Genomic DNA, 20,160 nt, shown 5'->3' on the forward strand with positions numbered 1-20,160 from the left:
TTCCCAAGAAAAGAATCTGACTGGACCAGGTTCCCTTTTCTTTCTATAGTTATCACATACAGCCTGTGGGTGCATTACTTGGAAAGGTAGTTCTCTTGCTACGGAGGCTACTGTGAAGAGTGTTGGTTTGCTTCAACTCATTCAGCTCAGATTTATGGGTGGAAGTGCATTCTGTGAATGAGGTTTGTGTGGAGTAAATACACCAAGGCAAGTCAAATACAGTAAGAATTTCTGTATTGTGACGTAAACTGAGTGGTTATGGTAGGCCATGTCTTCCTATTACTCCTTCCTTACACATTGTTAGCTATACCTTTTAAATTCATCTCACTCACTAACTGTATGTGTTTATCTTTGTAAGTCAAGGCTTACTTTTGCTGAGTGGCCTCGAAAAAACAAAGATTGTCCTCTGAGCAGTAACAAATGGAAAGATGACTTAGAAATTTATTGAGTTCTTGGCTTGAAACATTTATGTGATTATTTTCTTTGGGAAGACAGTAACTATATTCTTTTAGATCTTTTCTTACTTGCTTGAGTTGTCATAAAGAAATATATTCTCCTTATTTTTCCTATCTTTCTGTTCTTACCAAAGCCATGTTTAAAAAAAAATCTAACCTAAGAATTTATATCTTCTAGAAAATTAATCTTTGTTAAATGTTTTATATTCGACCCTTTGAAACTCAAAACTCAAAACTCTAAAACTAAAACTAAAACTTTATTTGATCTTAAGATCAAAACAAAATCCCAAGAAAACAGGCAGGGATATCCTAATAAGGAAAAGAACCATCGAAGCAGAATAATGTTTACCCTCTGTATTTTAGTATGAGTGAAATATATTATGTGAGTATCAAGGAATTTGTAAATCGTAGGGCTGTGAAATTCTTGATTACCTAATGATTTATTTGCATATAGATTTCTCAGCCTCAGCAGTGTTGACGTTTGGGTACAGATAATTCTTTGTTGTGGAGCTCTAACCTGTGCGTTATAGAGTTTTTAGTAGCATCATTGGCTTCTGTGTGCTAGATAATATGAAACTCAGTGTTCCCATCATTGTGACAGCTGAACCTGTCTCCAGCATTGCCAGTGACCCCCATGGGATAAAAGTCATTCCTGGCTGAGAACTATGAGCTAAGAATAAAGTAAGCAAGCACTATACTTCTAGATGGGCCAGTTTGGTAACTAAAGATTTGATTGATCTAATCATATTTTCCATTTTAATCACAATTTTCCCTTTGAAAAGTATTGCATAAAATTTGAGTTTGACTAATTTGTTTGAACTTTTCTGTCCATCAGTGGGCTCAGTAGGAGCTATTCTAATATATCCACATTGGAATACATTTGAACATCTTTGCTGTAAAGGATTATCCTGTTAGATTATTTGGAGGGGTGTAACACGTAAGGTATGACTGTAGAGGCTGGGAAAGTTGAGTCCTTGTTCAAGAATGCTGTAGAATGCAGGAAAGGTGCAAAGATGTCAGGTAGCTTAAGCTGTTGGCTTTGTCAGTTGCTCTTGCCATCATGATGAAGCAAGGCAAGTCTCATCCTCCATTCTTGCTGCCATTTTCCAAGCGGTTAGTGTTTTTGTATCTGTGTGAAGCTACTTCTGACTCTTTTTTTCAGCTTCATTGGTTTTGGCTGCCAGTAAAGTAAATGAGACCTACTATTTGTTAGGAAGTATCTCCTGGAATAATGTGGGCATTCTCTCCCAGCAGCAATAGGATGTTCCTTCAAGGAATCTTGATAGTGAAATAATGCTGTTTTGGTCTTAGCATGAGCTTTCCTAAAGACCATTCTTGCATATGGTCTTTGAATATTCCTCCTTCTTGTGAGAAGAGTGGAAATTTGTGAACCTGGAACTTGTGGACACTTTCCACAAATAAAACCAAAGTCTGAGACCCCAAGTCAGAGTAGTTTTTTTCAGTGTGCGTGGGGAGCCCAATTTGGTTTCTTTTCCTTTTTTATCTAGGTTGAAATAATATAAGAAGTATAATTATAATCTCCTTTTCATTCAAGGGTAGTACTTTTCTGAGTTTTGTGTGGTTGAAGAGAAAATATTTAATGAATATGATCTGGATAAGTTACAGGAATGAAAAGACCATACATGTTTTCTTGAAAGAGTTAGGAGGATTGCTTTGTGCTAGGGCAAACTCGGTGCAAGTCTCAGAGAGCATAGCTCTCAATGGTAGTAATCAAGGTATGTTTGTGAATGTATTTAAGTGTTGAAGAATACCCTGATAATAAACAACAGCATGGGAAAAGATGGAAAGATAGTATTGTGGAGGCATTTCAAAGCAAAGATTAATAGTGTCTATTCTCTCATGGCATTTTATTGCTGGTTTGGTAGGTTAGTTTGAGAACTTGTACTTTGAAAGTTTGGAAAATGCTTCTACCAAATAATTTGCCTTTGATTCATTAACCCTTACCTATTTGATTGCTTAGTAGCATTCTTGCTGGTCTGATTCTGATTCCCATGTTCCCCTCATCTGGATGCAGATCAACCTCTGTAGGTTGGGCAGGATGTGGAGGGAGGTACCATTGAAGTGCCTGCCATAACACGCTTACTGCTGATGCTCAGTTCTGCTTTTGTTGTTACTTTTTAATTTCTTCATATTTGATAATAAATGAAGACTGTGTTTCTGTGAGTTAATTTTTATTTTACAGCCTCACTGACTTGTATCAGTTTCATATGTACTAAGTCAAGATTTTGTTATTTGAGTTAAATAGTGGATTTCTGTTCTCCCACTTTTTAGTAGAGATAGTGAATGTTAGAGGATATCAGTAAATGTGCATGAGTTTGCTAAATTTGTCTTATTATTAAGCTACATGGACGAAACTTTTCCCTCCCAAAGGAGCATGAACTACTTTTATAAGATGTGTAAGTCTGACTCAAACACTAAAATTTAAGCTATCTGCTTTACTAGTTTGTCAATCTTGTTTTCTATAAAAAGAAAACAACATAAACATGGAGTACGTTTGCTTCTAAGTATGTAGCATTACTATGCAGTATTACTATTATTAATGTACTGTACATTTGTGTCAGAAATTGTAGCATGAAAACTAACCATTTACTAACTATAAGATCACATTGTACATTGAAAATGACATTTCCCTTCATTACGTATTAATTTAAATGACTTTCTAGGTTTTGAATTTTTTACTGTAACTTTTGTGGATCAAAATGTGCTTCTTGAAATAGTTTAGGATTATCTAACATGAAGTCTGGTAAATAGACTGGGAATGGTGCCTTAGGTGTCTTCAAGGTAACAAATATAAGATATTAAATTCCTGAATGTTTTACCATTTCTGTAGAAAGGGCATTTAGATAAGTCAGTAGTGGTGGAGTTATTTATAAAATATTCTCAGGAGATATCTCAAGTTTTCTTGTCTCTTGCGTCTCCTCTACTCCTAATAAAAAAGAAGTATCACCAAGAGTGGAAACTTAAAAACTCAGTGTCAGTGCTGACGTTGTTTCTGATACCCTTATGGAGATGTAGTGCTGTAGAGCAGGAAACTCCTGTTTTATTTCTGGCCATAATCTCTTAATCATGGTGCTGCCGTGGGTTTATGAGCACGTCTCTAGAGTTCCCAAGCCTGCTTGTATTCAAATCTAAAATCAACGTTTACATACTAAGTTTCAGCCTTGCAGGCAACTTTTTTTTTTTTTTTGCATTAATGAATTAGAATTGCTAGAGCAAGATTATAATTAGAGTTAAAGACAATTGATTTAAAAATGCATTCAGTATTTGAGTAGGATTATGTCATACTTTAAGTTTTATTTGAATAAATGTGAACTGTCTTTTTGTAGATACCTTTTGTTGTATAGAAAAGGGGAACAAGTGAGGCTCATAAAAAATAGCAATCAAGACGTAAGACTGGCGTGACAGCACTGGTCACTTGATATGGCTTAGACCCGTTCTTCTCTTCCTAATATTGAACACGTATGTGTCAGATACTGTCCTAGGCATTTAGGACACAACTGCAAACAAAGCAGAGAAAGCTGTTAGTTATTCCAAGGAGTGAGATATGAGCATGGCCAATAAATCAGTAATATCTTGACAACTGCCAATAATTATAGTGAAGAAAATAAACCTTGTCAGTTGCCAATTATTACATTAGGAAAATAAAAGATGAAAATGGACCAAAGTTGAATTAGAAGCCTTTTAGAGAAGGTGCTCAAGAATATCTCATGTCTGAGCTGACATTTGATTGAGGACCTCCACAAAGTGTTGGGAGGTGAGTGAGCCCTGTGGAGGTGAGGGAAGGTATAGGTTTTTCAGATAAAAGGAGCAGAGAGGGATCAGCAGGAGGATCTTGGATCTGAGTAAGTGAGGTGAAGGGCTGGGCAAGCAAGGCTGTGTAAGGATTCTCAGACTTTCAGACTTCCGGAGTAGAGTGCACTTTGTTCAAAATACTGAATACAGCACTACGAGGGTGTTTGAAGAACAATTTTATTAGAGACTCATTGGGTTGCCTGTGGTGAGTGGATGCACTTATCTATGAATATATTTGAAAACTATTGAATTGTGTGCATCTGTTGGGTGAGTTGCATGGTATGTAAGCTGTATCTCAAGAAAACGAAAATGATCACTGTTGCTGTGTGAAGAGCAGCCTGAAGGAAATCATGATGAGAAGAAGGGAAGCCAGTTGAAGAACTGTGTCAGTAATTGTAATGGTTAATGTTGTGAGTCAATTTGACTGTGCCACAGGAGGCCCAGATATTTGGTCAACTGTGATTTGGGTTTAAGAGGATGTTTTTTGGTGATATTGATATTTGAATCAGGAGACTAAGTAAAGCAGATTTCTCCCTAATGTGAGCCTTCTCCAATCATTTGATGGCCTGAACAGTGCAAGAAAGCTTGAACTGAGAGACTGGTTTTTTTTCCTGAATAGATTTGCAGGAGATTGGGAGGACAAAAATGAAAGAAACAGAACGAAAGAAAGAAAAGAAGAAAGAAAGAAAATAAAAGCAAAGCAAGCAAGCAATCAACATGGATTTTAGGTGGTGTTCCTTGACAGAATGTCAGAAAAGATAATTGAAAAAGCAGTTTATGATTTCTAATCAAAAAGCAAGGAAATCACTAGAAGCCAGCCTTGTAAGTTTGAGGCCAGCCCAGGTAATAGTGACTTAACAATAACAAAACTTGACCTCAAAATATAAGTAAGTTAGCCCTTATACACCTTGAGATTTTTGATTCAGTACCTAATTTTGGCTTCCCTTGAATGGCAACAAAGGGCCTGCAGCCAGTGTCTGGGTATCCTGCAGATAGGTTTGGATACTCTTGTGTCTTTGGTCTCTTGTCATCTTTCTGACATTATTTCAATTTTATTTGTCAATATTTTATGCATTTATATCATTAACCTTCCCCTTTTTAGGTATTGCAATTTTTGCATGGTGTCTATTCTTGTGAACTTGGTATAGTCTAGCTGGAGAGAAGTGAACCCAGTGATGGTGTTTATAGTGAAATTTTCAACAGCTAGGTAAACTTGCTCAGTTTTTATGAGCAAAATATTTAAATTCATATAAGCTTTCAGTAACGTTTCTGGCAGTTTGCCTTAGGATTTTATGCTTGTCCTGTTTATGCTAAAGAAAAAAAAAGATGAAAGCATTGGGAATTGTCCAATCTATAGATGTTGAAGCAATACTGTATAGAGAGTGTACACAGTAGAATCTCTGATTAGAAACATAAAAACAATTGGATCAAAAGATAGATGGATGAAGAGGAAGGGAAGGGAAAGAAGATGAGAAAAGATATTAAAATATGTATGTTTACTAGCTTCCCACAAGGAATGTAAACATTATGTACTACAGACATGTACCAATAAGATAAAATTTAAAAAATGATTTAGATGGTCCCAAGTATCCAACAGGTTATTCATCAGGAATAGAATTTAACTGTTTTTTCATTGAAAAAAAAAAAAGGTCACGTGTATCTAGAGTGGTTTTATGTGCTTTAAAAACTTATTCTTGCATTGTAAGACTTTATCCAATGACACTCACTGGCAGGATCATATGATTTTCAATTTAAACTTTATATCTAATTTGACCATGGTTCATTTAAATATGTCACCTTCAAATGAAATTGAAGTTGGTGTTACCAAAGTATGGCTGGTCCACGTCTCATTTAACAGTATAATACTGTGTAGATGCTATCATGAAAAGAATCTACTCCTGTAATGGAAGTTAGGTGACATCTATTTACTGACCATACAAGATACATGGTTTTGTTCATTAAGCTCTCCAAATAACCATTTTATCTACATTTTTAATAAGATTAGTATTACCTGAGTATAATGTAATCTCAGCAAGGCAGGAGAGTGAGGCATGGGGATTGAGTGTTTCAGGCCAGTCTGAGCAACTTGATGAGAACTTGTCTCAAAAAAAAAAAAAAAAAAAAAAAAAGTAAAAAAGTCTGGTACATAATGCAGTGGTAGAGTGCTTGCCTACTAGGCATGAGGCCGTGGGTTTAATTCTCAACACACCACTGTAAATAAAAAAAAGATCAGCATTACTGGTGAGTCTTCATTGTAATTTGCCATACATGGAGTCAAGCATGGTGTTACACATATTTAAGAAGGGAGGACATAACATACACAGGACTGTGCCTCCAAGGACGCCTGGGAGTTGTGGTTGGTAGAAAAATGGCCTTCCAAGACTTTTTTTTTGGTAATCCATAGAAACTGGATGTCTTAAAGGCAAGAGAGAACAAGGTTGCAGATGAAATTAATCTGACTAATCAATTGACCTTTAGATCTTCGGTATATCGGGCAATCCAAGTGAGCCCAGTATAATCAGAGTAGGCCTTTATAAGAAAATTGAGAGGAAAAACAAAAAATGGCAATGTGAGAAAGACTCAGCCTGATGCTTCTTGTTTGGAAGATTGTGACATAAGGTCATGAGCTGGAAATGTAGGTGACTTCTGGAAACTGGTAAAGCTAGGACATGGGTTTTTTCCTGGATTGCTGCAGGAGCATCACCCTGGAGAAGCCTTGATTTTAGCCCAGAGAAATCGTTTTCTTCTAATTGCTGAAATTATAATAAAATTGTGTATTTTCAACCTCTATTCTGAGGCCATTTGTTTGAACCTGTGAGAGATTAGGTTCAAGAGGTACAGTACTGCTATTCCACTTCTAGGCATCTTCCCAGAAGAACTGAAAGCATCATACCAAAGTGATATATGTGCACCTATGTTTATAGCAGCACAATTTGTAATTGCCAGATCTTGGAAACAACCCAACTGTCCATCAACTAGGAATGGATAAAAAAGCTGTGGTATTTCTATACAATGGAGTACTACTCAGCTATAAAGAAGGATCACATTGAGATATTTATCAATAAATGGGCCCAGCTTGAAACCATACTCATAAGTGAACTAATCAAACTCGCATCTGTGAACACCGAATAATTTCCCTAGTGTAGGAAATGATTCAAATATATAAAAGTACGTGATAACCATGATTCCCCATTATGTGGCCTTGAAGCCTTATAAAATTTTCACTCATTAATTGGAATGGCTTTATTCTGGGTTGTTTGATATTATGGCCTGTGATGTAATGAACAGCTACTTTGAAGAAAATAAGACATAATAATAGCTAGTGCTGATTTAATACCATCTTGTCTTAAAGCCGCACCAAACTATGGCTCTTCTGTCTCCATTGATTTTATCATGTTGTAACTTGCTGGATTTTATCGTATGTGGTAGTATAAACAAAAATTGTTATAGGCAAAGAGATAATATAGAAATCATTGATCATTTTTTTTGTTAGCTGGTTCTAAATACTCTACAATGCTTTCATCCACTTGAATGGTGTTACACAGTCTTGATATGTTTGACTTGTACCCTTACACTGTTTTGTTTTGTTCTGCTTTTTTTTCTCTTTTTCCTTTTAAATAAAATATTAAAAAAAAAAAAAAAAGAGGTACAGTACTGTATTAGAATCCCAGCCCCACAAGTTTATGTATGAGGTTGGGCAAGTAATAGTACCCCTGGGCTCAGTTCACCTATGTGAAAAATGGAAACAATAGGTTTTTTGCATAAGAATTTGAGTGATACAGTTTGTGTAAATTGCCTCAGTGTCTACCTGGCATAAAGTAAAATTCAACAATAAGCTGGCAACACTAGTTCATTGCATTGAAGAGCCAGTTCAGTAACACAAGAACGGAAAATGGGATGCTGAAGCACCAAGGGCACTTAACAGGAAAGGTTGTGAGACAGATGAAGCAGGAGACCTAAGTGACTGAGTTCATGGGTGAGACTGACGATTGAGTTTGAATTATTTAAGCAGATGGATTTGGGATCAGTTGTTTTATAATTGCAGCGAGGGAGTCTTTGGACTTGTTCACATAGGAATAACCAAAATTGAGCAGTCCTCATAAAGTGGCAGGTTCCTGGGGCTGGAAACTTTAAATAGGGGCTGGTGATGTGGGGCACATTATCTATACAAGGGGCCCTATGGGTTCAATGTACGAGAGAGTTCCAACTTGCAGCTGGCTTTCTAGTTTTGGCATGTAGTTCTGATTTAAATGTGCTTTATTGCTTCATAAGGTACATTTTAGCATCATGAATGTGTTTTCTTAAAGCACTTACTCATTTACTTTGGAGCACAGAACACAAATAATTTGAGGACAGAACTTTTTTTTATAAGAAGAATCAAACTCAGGACCTTTTGCTTGCCAAGCAGGTGCTGTGCCACTGAGCTATATCCACAGCCCGAGGATAGAACTTCTTAAGCATCAAATTTAGCACTTAAAAAAGAAAAGAGTAGATAAATTTTACATTTTACTTCTGATGTAAGGCTTAATTTGAATAATCTGCAAAACTGTTACTAAATTCGTGCTGTAGTTTGACAGGGCCTGTTACTACTTCTGTATAATTAATTGTAACCTGAGTTAATTAAACATTTCAATAACCAGCCTTTCAGAGAGTACTCAGCCCTTGCTCCCTAGGCTTTCTGCTGTCCTTGCTCCCTGGGCTTTCTGCTGCCCTGATTTGCCAGCCTGTCTGCCTTGGTTGGTGTGGTGGTTTTGGTTCCTGCTCTGCCAGGCAGTGCTGGCAAAATATCAGTCGCCCTGCTGCTGGCATTGTTAGTGTGCATAATCTCCTGTGTCCTCAGTGTTGCTTGGCAGTGAGTTTTCCTAGTTTTTCCCTATTTCTGTTTTCATGTGTTACGGAATTTCATTGCTTTCTTTGTCAACTCTTTTTTTTTTCTTGGTCAACTCTTTTGCTATCAATTTTTTCTTCCTCTAGAAATAGATAACCAAGCAAAGCCTTTTAAAAAAGGGACAAGACTAGCTGCTTATTTTCCTTACCAGTGACTATTAATGCTAGATACCTAATGAGTGTTTACCTATGCTTTGCAGTCATAAAATATAAATGTGTTAGTTGACAGGATGTATTTATTGTTAACCAAACCATAAAATAAAGGATGATTCTCCAAAGTAATAAATAAAAAGCAGTACGAGCTAATTAAATCAATGGCTCAACTGCTTTTTTATTTAAAATGCAAATTTGGATGTATTTTATTCACTTTACTACAAGGCATTGCTTTAAAATAACTTTGATCACTGTTAACACACCATAAGAATGGGATTTAAATACTTTTGGTTATGGTCTACTAGTAAGAGTTGTATAATTTGTAGGTGACTTTATGTATGCACTAACAAGAAATACTGCTGTTACGTCCTCTATGATAACATTCTTCTTACTTCATTTGCCATACACCTTGTTGTCTCCAAAAATTTGAGTCACTCGAGGGAACTTTTTTCAGTGCAGAGTGTGATTCAGCAGATCTGGGGTAGAACTTGATTCTGCATTTCTGACAGGTGCCCAGGCAAAGCCAATACTGCTAGTGTCTGTGGATTTCACTTAGAGTAGCAAGTCCCTAAGGCTGCTGTTCTCCAGCTTCTCTGAGGGTTAGTCTCATTTGAAGAATGCATGGTGTTATGGCTTGTGTCTAGATATTTCCCCTAAAGCTTTATGTGGTCATAGGTAGGGCTTTTCAGAGGTGGCTGAACCTAGAATGCGTGATGCTTGGAGTAAGGGTGTGTGATACCTAAATCGTTCACTGATTGGTTTGGCATTGTCCTAATCCAGGTATCCTAGATAAGAAAGTGATAGAAAAAGTGACAGAAAGTGATAGAAAAAAGCTGCTAAGATCTCTTACTTGCTTTGCTACCTTCTGCTGCCATGAACTGTTTCTCCTGTGCCATGCCCCTCTGCCATGCTGCCCTGCCTTGGAGCCAGCTGACTATAGACTGAAACCTCTACAAACTGTGAGACAAGTAAACTTTTGTACCTCAACTTTGGGTGTCAGGTGTTTTGTCTCAGCAGTGAAAAAAGTAACTAACACACATGGCCTCCCCTTGTGTTTTGATGTGGCCATTGGGGGACCCATGTCTGTCCATTATTCTAAGATAACAGAGTCAAATTCTTCTGCTGCAAATGACAGACACAGCTTCCTGAGCGCTGACCTATAGTTACTAACATTTTTGGCACTGTTATACCAGAGCTAGAGGAGGCAAGGACTTTGGGGCCATATCATAATGGAAAAAGAATTGAGGTAACCAAGTCTCATGTGGCCTCAGGTTAAACTGATTTATATCACCATGTGCTTAGATTCAGAGGTATTGTCTTTGTCTGTTGTCTGTCTGCCTGTCTCCTGTCTCTGGAAAATCTTTTTAAAAGTAGGTATGGGTCCTTTCTAGAGATTCCAGACCAAACTAGTCACTAGAAAAGTATTTGGTTGATTGACCTTTTTGGTGAAGTCTTCCTTGAAGTTTGTAAGTTTTGCAAAACCCTCATGGCTTTACTGATTTTCAGAATTAGTTAGAATTTCAATCTTTTTTAGTTCTTTTTGTAATAATTCTCTTGATTATCCTTCTTTCTACATAAATAATTCACTTTTTTTTTTCATTTCTTTTTTTTTTTATTTTTTTATTTTTTTTAATTTTTATTTAAGGAGAAAAGAAAAGAAAGAAAAAAAAACAGTGAAGGGGTACAAGTTATACAGATTTACAGAATAAAAAAATGCGCAGTAGGAAATCACTAGTTAATGGATTACATATTGCCATCTTAGAAATAATTGTTCAAGTCACAAAATTAAAGCTTGTAGAGTGGACATTCCACCAATGATACTGCAAACAGTTCTGTTCAATGATCCAATAAAACTCTGTGATATCATTTTCTATCTTATACTTTTAAATATACATGCAGTTATATAGTTTAGAGCACTTTCTTTTCCTCTCTTTTGTACAGTGACTATTACACATTTTGGGTTTCATTGCTCCCACGGTTCTTGTTGCTTTTTTGGAAGAGAGTAAAACCAAATGTGACATAATAGAACAGAATCGGTCAAGTCAAAAGGGTGGACATAATAGATAATATAAAAACATAATACAAGGTGATCAACAATGGTTACCCTAATGCCTCCCGCTATTTCTAATAGAATTGCCTATATCATTAGTTGTAATACAATTGAACAAAACCGTAAAGAATAAAACCGACAAAACCAAAACATTGGAGACATTGTGTTGGTCGATTCTAAATGCTCTGTAATGCTGTTATTCTCTTAAATGGATATACATTGTTTTGATATACTTAATGCTACAGTGTATGAAGTTGTACTCAAGGACTTCAGGGAGGGAGTCAATATGGTAACTATTTTTGGGTCAGGATTAGCTGGTGGTGAAACACTGTTCTGCTTAAATGGTTATGTTTTGATCTGCCCTGTTTCGCTGTTATGCCCTTTTTTTTCTCAATCTCCACTCCATTATTTACTTTTTTATTTTTACCCATTTAATTACAGGGAAAAATATAGCAGGATATAATATAGTAACCCACTTCGACTTTCTATTATCTCGATTTGAAGCCCTGTATTGCTCTCACCATCTTGTTTTTGACTGAGGTTCCTATATTCTGTTTTGCTGGATAGTATCAGGTTCGAAAGTTTAGGCATCAGCTGAGAAGATAATGAGATTCATTACAACGCCCATTCTCGTTAACTTTTAAATAATTCACTTTTATTTGTGACACGTTTTGATCTTGTGTACTCAGGAAACTTTTGCAGAAATAGGTCTGTTTGGTCTTACAGACATTTCAATATTTTATTATTACATTAAGGTTCTGTAATACAAACTAACCTTTCTACCTGTTGGAATTCACGACACTTGCAATTTTATCATTAAAGATACTTTTATTTTTATTTCTCAGGTAAAATTGAAAGTAATGATTTATAGCAGGGTTAAAGTACAAGTAGTATATAGTATACTCTTTTTCTTTTCAGTGCCAGGGATCAAATCCAAGACTTCCACTAGACATGTGGCCAACCTGAACTACACCCCAGCCCTGTAGTGTACCTTAAAAAGGATTTAGACTTCCACATAATGAGTTTTTTTATGTGCAAGGGAAAAAATCTGGAGCATACTGCGATTTATATAAATTTTACCCCAAAGAACATTTACATTTTTAAACACATTGGAGATGGCATCCTTTAGAAATTATTTAAGTGAAATTCATATAATAATGAAATTAACCATTTCAAAGTGAGTAATTCCCTGGCAGTTAGTACATTTACAATCTTGTAAGCATTTCTAATACTGTTTATTAAAACCTCTTGATCATTCTGTAGTTTCTTCTCCTTTCTTCCTCCCTCTAACTCCTGGCACCATCAACTCACCTTCTGTTTCTAGGGACTAATCCATTTTGGCTATTTCAGTGAATAGAACTGTGACCTTCATGTGCTGCTTTTATTTTGTGTGATGTTTTGGAGGGTCATCCACATTGTAGCATGTTTGAATATTTCATGCTTTCTAAGTGGACAAATAATATTTTTTGTGCCCTATAACTTTTTTTCCATGATTTATATTTAACCTTTTTCTGCATTTTGACTGTTGTAAATAGTGCTGCTATCAGTATACATGTACATGTGCTTGTTTGGGAATCTTTTTTCAGTTCTTCAGAGTTTATTCCTTGGGGGAATGCACCTTTTAATAGAAAGGCATGGAAATGAATGTGGGCATGTGGAGAGGAAAATAATAAAATTACAAAGTGAAAAATGGGCTGGAAATACAGCTCAGCTGCACAGCACCTGCCTGAGCACAAGGTCCTGAGTTCAATTTCTAACACACACACACACACACACACACACACACACACACACACACACAAAGTCCATATGTTGACTGCTAGAATAGGTGTGACTAATTGTATTATTAAGGTTCTCCAGCATAACAGAATCAATAGAACATATATGTAAGGAGGTTTATTAGGTAGACTTAAAGGAGGAGAGGTGATAGAGTCCACAATGGCTGTCTGCAGAATCAGAATCAGAAACATAAGAATCCACAGTGACCATCTGCAGTGCTAGAGTTCCAGTGGCTGCTCAGCCCAAGAAAATGGAACCTGCAGAACAAGAGGGATAATAGATGCAGCAACAGTTCAAAGTCAAAGCCTGGAAGCTGGTTGGAAAGTTGCCAGCACGAGCCTGCATTAAGAAGCTGAAGAAACTGGAGGATAGTGTCCAAAGGCTATGCCAGTAAATGTTGCACCCAGTCAAGAACACTGGAGTTCTTTAAAAAATGGGCCTACTTCCTCTTTCTATTGCATCCAAGCTATAAGCCTGTTGGTTGCTACATGTACATCAAGGGAGTCTTTCCTCCTCTTTGCTGGCCTATATGGCAGTCAACCATACACACACACAACTGTGCTTTGATAATCTACAAGGCATGCTTTTACTCTAATCAGGTTGACATCGCATGATGAACAGTCACACTGATTCAACTTTGGACCCCTGATGTTCTTCCCAGCTACTTCCATCTCTTATTAATAGAGCAAGAAAATGGGTTGCACTGAGATGGGAAAGTTACTGGATAAGTGCTTATGGAAGGTAAATGGAGTGGTGGGAGGCTTGAGTATGAGGCTATCAGGGAAACACAGGAACGAGATTTTTCAGTTTTTGGATATCCTTGATCCATGGCCAATAACCGATCTTCACTCTTACTAATTGCATGCAGTTATGGTCACTAAGAATACTTCATTTGATTTGTCAAATTCTTTGGTAGTTAATCCTTCCCTGATTGTACCTGACTGTCTACTACGTCTACAGCCCCTTTCCTAAACTTCTTGTTATTCCTCGGGACTAGACAATGAGGCCAGAGCATTTACTTTGTGTTATTACATCTCCAGCTCTTTTTGTTTATTTTTGAGAGAAGGTATTGTTAAGCCACTATGTCATCTTAGGTGGGCTCAAACTTGTAACCCTTCTTTTTCAACCTCTCCGCTAGCTGAGATTACAGGTGTGCATCACTTTGCCTAGCTGGACTCTCCCTTTTTTGGAAACACTTTTATTTTGTGTTCCATAATGCTGTTCTCTTTTTACCTCTGATTTCTCTGTACACTAGATTTCTTTCTTCCCCACTTTTTGAAAAACTACCCGTAAATATTGTAGTTAATTGCAAATGCTTCATTTCCTTTGTTTTTCTGTGTTTCTGTGCTCATCCACAATGTTGATTTCAATTACCACCAATGTGTGCATGAATCCTCAAGTCTTATTTTAAGATCAAATGGTGGTAAAGACCTTTGAATCTAATTTACTGCTAGCTGGACATCTTGACATGTACATCTGTAACTTACCATATCTGAACACTTTTTATTCCAAATTGGTGACAGTTTTGTGTCTTACTGTAAAAATATGGTGGTAGCCAGCTTCTAAGTTGGTTTTTACCTTCTAGAATTCACTCCTGTGTACTAAGCAGTTGTACTCAATTAATCAGGTGATCTCATGAAGAGATTCACTTTTTTAATGAGGAGATAGCAAGAGCATTGAAGTGCTGTCTAGATTCCTCTTCTGATTAAAGCAAATATGAGAAAGGCAGCAACACAGGAATTACTGGTATTGACAACTGCCAGGCTTATGTTGCTAGATTTGAGAAGTACGTTTCAGGCATAGCTCAAATTAGGAGCATTGGCAGGAAAACAAAGTCTAAAGATGAATTTGAGGGTGTGGTTATAAAACCATTTAAATTCCTAGAAAGATCCAAGGTGTGGCCTAGAAGATCTGTCCAGCTGGGTAATAGGGCTTCTAAGGAGCTTCAGGCAGAGAAGGGCTTCTCTTGAGATTCATAGGTGTGGTTTTTGTCTATTGGCATGAAACCTAGTAAGATTCACAGAAGACCTAGGGCTTCTTTGAGAGAATTGTATTTGTAGAAACACTGCCAGCTTAGACTGAGACAGAATTACAAAATTAAAAGAGACCCCTTTTGCTCCCTCACACTTCCATCAGGAAGACAGATTGAGAGAGAAAAAGGACACATAAAAAGGATAAAGACGTGTTTTGTACATGTACCAACTCCCCACAATGATTGTGATCATTGTGTACTGCAAATGTGTACTGATAAAAATTAAAGGAAGCAGACTGAGAAAACTACACAGCTATAAACATGGGTTTATTTTCAAAGAAAAGTGAAGATTATTTTTAGAGTGCGATGAAGATTATAAAAGAGCCAAAAAATGTTAAGAAGCATTTTCTGGCCTTGAGTCCAAATGAAGGAAATACTAGCCTTGCACAGTTTGAAAATTTCTGTGGACTTGTAATCCCTGTGTGCCTTTCATTTCTCCTGACCCTGGCCTGGAGTGTCTGTCCTGATTGTGATACACTTGCCCCACCGTTGTATGTTGAGAAGAGATGTGGACAGGTAAATTCTTTTAGTTTACTGGCAGTCAGTTTGAGAAGAGCTGTACCCACAGGCTTAAGACAAGGAACCTCAGGTACACCTGGATTTGACTTAGATGATGGGATTCTGTGTTCTCACCTTGTAAAGTGTTGAAAATTCTGGGGCCTTGAGTATAAGTTAGTGAAGTTTTTATGTGAATGAGATATGAATCATTGTGTTTCAGAGTGAAAGGTGGTAACTTACTTACTCTTGAGTATGTTCCCATGGTTCTTACCTGGCATTCACGTTCTTGTGTAGTCTTCCTAAACTGGACTGAGCTGACCTTTGTAACCAATAGAATATTGAGGAAATGATGGAATATGACTCCAAAAGCCTCAGTATGCTTTCATTTTGCTCTCTCTTGGATTTCTGGCTTTGTCAAGTAATCCTGTGAAGATGTCCATTTGGTAAAGAGCTGAGGCTTCATGGAGACAACCAGCCATGATTTGACTAGTATATGTGTGATTTACCTTGGGGATAACTCCCAGCTCTAGGGAAGTCTTTGGATGACTTCTCTCTGGACTGACATCATGACAGCAACCTGATGAGAATCCCTCAAATCAGAGCCACCCAGTGAAGGCCACTTTCATGTTCCCGACACTCCAGAATGTGTGATATCATCAACATCTATTGCATTAAGCAGCTAAGTTTCGGAATAATTTGTTGTGCAGTATAGAAAGTTTATAGACATACTAAAGTGAATTAATACAAACCCGAGAACTTTAATAGATTTTTATTTCCTCATTCTTAGTTTTTAGTAACTATTTTAGTTTCTTAATCAGTGAAAGGAAGTTAGAATATGAAAATCTTAAGACATCTACTTTTTACTTATATATGGTCTATCTCTATTATAGGTATAAAGTCTGTGAGTAAAAGGGCTGCTAGATTCCCATCATTATAAAAATTTTTTGAGAAGCCACTTGTAGTCCTAAAAGTATTGGGATTGCACATCTATAATGCAGGCTTTTGATATAAAGTATTTTGTGGAAGTTGGGCTGTGAAATATTTGTGTGATGGATTGGGCGAGGGATGGCCTCCTTCCCCTTGCAGAGAGGTGTTTGCCCTTGGTAATGGGTTACAGTTCTACACACTGTACACTGTACAGATGAGGAAAATTAGGCCAGAGGATTAACTAATCTGTCCAAAGCACATAGTTGGTTAGTGGCAGGACTAAGGAGTCTGGCTGCCAGTTTAATAAGATTGTTTCAGTATGTCTTTTTTTGGTCATTTGAAGTAAAATGATTCCATTAAATGAGGACTAAGTGCTTTCCTTTTATTGTGTTGAACAGGGTATGTCTTCTTGATGTTTCAGTAGACATAAAAATATTATTTTATAATTTGGTATACCTTTTGAGGCAACTCTCTGCCTGAGTCCTTTGAAATTGCAAAATAAGTAAATGTCCAGTAGGCTCAACTCCAGCAAGCATGATACAGATTTCAATTCGAATCTTAGGACAACCCGTTCCTGCCACATGGCCCATGTGTGGCTTCTTTTCCAAAATCTTTTTTTTTTTTTTAAGACAGTGCATTGAATTGTGTAAAAGATAGTCTGCATTTCAGGTAAGATAAAGGCTGTATATAAGAATAAAATTGAATCATACTTATTTTTCTTGCTTTTGTCTCTGATTAAGTACACTCCCTTTAGATTTTAAGTATTTTCTCTCTAAATACTCAGATAAATTTTGTGGAATATATGGCTCTATCCTGTACGTAGTTAACTAGAAAAATGCTGTTGTATTTTACAAAATATATGAATTGTTTGGACTCTCAGTTCCATAAGTCTTAAACTCAGAGTTATTGTTTTGAGTTTGATTAACCTTAACACTTCGTAATACCTCTAGTTTTTGTGGTGTTAAGAGTATGAATCCAGGGCATCAAGCATGCTAGGCAAGTCTTCTTAACATTGAGTCATCTAGCTCAATACTGTGTAAATCTTTAAACATTCAGAGCCATATTGAGTTGGTAGGAAGACTTCTGCTACTTTACTTTTCATTTTTTGATGAGAAATTTGCTTCTCATTGTGAACCGGGAATCAAACTCAGGACCTTGAGCTTGCCAGGCAGGTGCTGTGTTCATAAGCTATACCCCGGCCCTAGAATTTGGAATTGTTATGCCAAACCTTTTTTTTTTTTGTCTATTCTTTAGAGGGCCAGATTTTAGAGCCATTCATTTAATCATATGATAAATACAAATAGCAGGTTTTAGAAATTATGAGCTTAATAATAAAATTATCCTTTTGTTTTCCTTGGAATCTTACCAATAAATTATTTCTCCCTTTTCTGCATAAGATCACATTAAATGTCTCTCATTAAACTGCTCAACTTTTGTCTTCTTTAATCTTTAAGAACATCTTATTTAAAGTGACTTGTGGGTAATCCATGAACTGGGTAACCTGACTCTGTAATCCACTCTGCCTTTTACTGACCCTGGAACAATTTCTCCTTTCCACAAACAGTGATTTTTTTAATTTTTATTTTTTTGTGGTACCGGGGATCCAACTCACAACCTCACACTTGCTAGGCAGGCACTTACACCACTGAGCTAAATCCTGGGCCCTGTTTTTTTTTTTTTTTTTTTTTTTTTTAATGACCCTTTGTTCTCTAGCGATGAGTATTGCTTTTTTCTGTCATACCTTCTCATGCACTTTTGCTGAGTACCCTCACTCTCCAGGAGCCTGAGTGTCCACTTTATCACTTCATTTATCTCTCCTTTTTCTAATCATTCCCTGTCCCTTTGGCATGCAACCTCAACTTCTGCTGGAAAGGGGAAAGAATAAGTGCTTTCTCCAAGTGGCAGCAGGTTGTCTTCTAGCCCGTCAAAGTTGGCCCCTGGGGGAGGTGAAGTCTCAGCAGGCTCACACTCAGGTGAGGTTGCCATGTGCTCAGGTGGGCGAGCATGTGTTGGCATGTAAGGAGGATATTCTCCTGCCTGAGAATCTCAACAAAGCAAAATAAGTAGTCCACACTGGATCATCACAAACTCAGCCCTGTAAGGTGCTTGCTTCTTTGTTTTTTTTTTTTTTTTTTTTTTTGTACCAGGGATTGAACTTGCGACCTTGCACTTGCCAGGCAGGTGCTTAGGCTGCTGAGCTAAATCCCCGGCTTCTTCTTTGTTTTTTAAAAGTAGTAAAGATGAAGCCTAAGCTAATTCCAGTAACCAAATGTGTATGGTTGAAGTGCTGCTGATTGCAAAATAGGATATATTTTGTGATCCCTGTTTGTGTGGCAGTTTACATTGGTAAATGGAGGATTGGGGTTTTGAAATTAGAAACAAGGACAGCTTTGGAGGAGGAAGGTAGGTTTTTCTTTTTGTGTTTGTGTATGGTGGGGGGGTGGGGGGTGGGGGGAGCAGCCCATGAGACAGGTGCAGGGAGTGAGTAATGTGCCACTCCTAAACCATGCGGTTTAGCCAATGAGCACCAGGCTTCCCCATGGTCCTATAGTATAGTTTCCCTGTCCGTCAGTCAAGAGCTGGCTCAGCAACCAAACCCAGATTTCAGGTGTGGTATTCCACTGTCGTTCTGTAATTTGTAATCATAGAAACAGAATGTTCCTCCTCTTATTTCTTCCCTGCCAACATTTTCTGGGTGGGTGAATGTCAGTAGCTGGAGTTATTTTTAAAGAGGAGAGGTGAGGCTTGTCGTGCGAAGCTGGGAAGAGGGCGTTTGTTTGCAGAGCAGAGCTGACATCAAAGTGTAGATTACTGCTCAGTGGCTGGGCGCTTGTCCTATAACAGGTAATGTTTAACATGCCAGTCACAAAGATCACAGAAACAGTATATGCTTGGGCACAAGATAGCACTACCTTTTATGCTCTGGAGACTGAGCGGCTCTGTGTGCCCACGTATTTTTTTTTTTTTTCAATATACGTATGCGTTGGTCTAGCTGCCGCCTCTTTTGCTGGCTGTAATTGGACTTTGAATCTGGGAAGTTATATCATAAAAATTTTTAACCTTTGAGAGTGAGCTTGGCTAAGCAACCACTTTCCTATTCTTTTCACAGGATAATGTAAACGTTTTTTTGAAAGCTTGTGAACAGATTGGATTGAAAGAAGCCCAGCTTTTCCATCCTGGGGACCTACAGGATATATCGAATCGAGTCACTGTTAAGTAAGTTTCATTGGTTTGCTATGTATATATTTAAACTCCAGGCTTGCAGCCTAAATGAAGATAATTGCTGAGAGTTCATGATTACTGAAAAACCATTCATCTCTGTTCTTCCTCTGTTCTCATTCCAAAATAGACTATTTAAAAAATGGCTTGAGGTTTGTGAATGTGAAGCTGCCTAAAATCGATAATGTCGTGCTCTTAAATCTCTGTACTAAACAGAATGATAGTTTATATTTTAATGTCTATCCCGTGTGGTTGTGTTTGCTTGCTAATAATAAGGACAACCTTTGTACTTTAAAAATACATTGCAGTTTACCGACCGAAATAATTATTTGAAAGTAGTTTTTACT

At 37.2% G+C, this 20,160-nt stretch overlaps 1 protein-coding gene across 16 annotated transcripts in view; it reads left to right on the forward strand.

Annotated features, from left to right (window-relative positions):
* The window catches only part of Lmo7 (LIM domain 7), a 192,354-nt gene that overhangs the window by 81,098 nt on the left and 91,096 nt on the right, over positions 1 to 20,160 (forward strand). For all 16 annotated transcript variants that reach the window (XM_063246858.1, XM_063246861.1, XM_063246863.1 and 13 more), the window contains exon 4: positions 19,704 to 19,810. In XM_063246858.1, the coding sequence (XP_063102928.1) occupies positions 19,704 to 19,810 (107 nt within the window). The remainder of the gene's footprint in view (positions 1 to 19,703; positions 19,811 to 20,160) is intronic.

Source organism: Cavia porcellus, unplaced genomic scaffold, assembly GCF_034190915.1.
Source record: "Cavia porcellus strain 051 isolate PalLab524CR breed Dunkin Hartley unplaced genomic scaffold, mCavPor4.1 scaffold_4, whole genome shotgun sequence".
Lineage (NCBI taxonomy): Eukaryota > Metazoa > Chordata > Mammalia > Rodentia > Caviidae > Cavia > Cavia porcellus.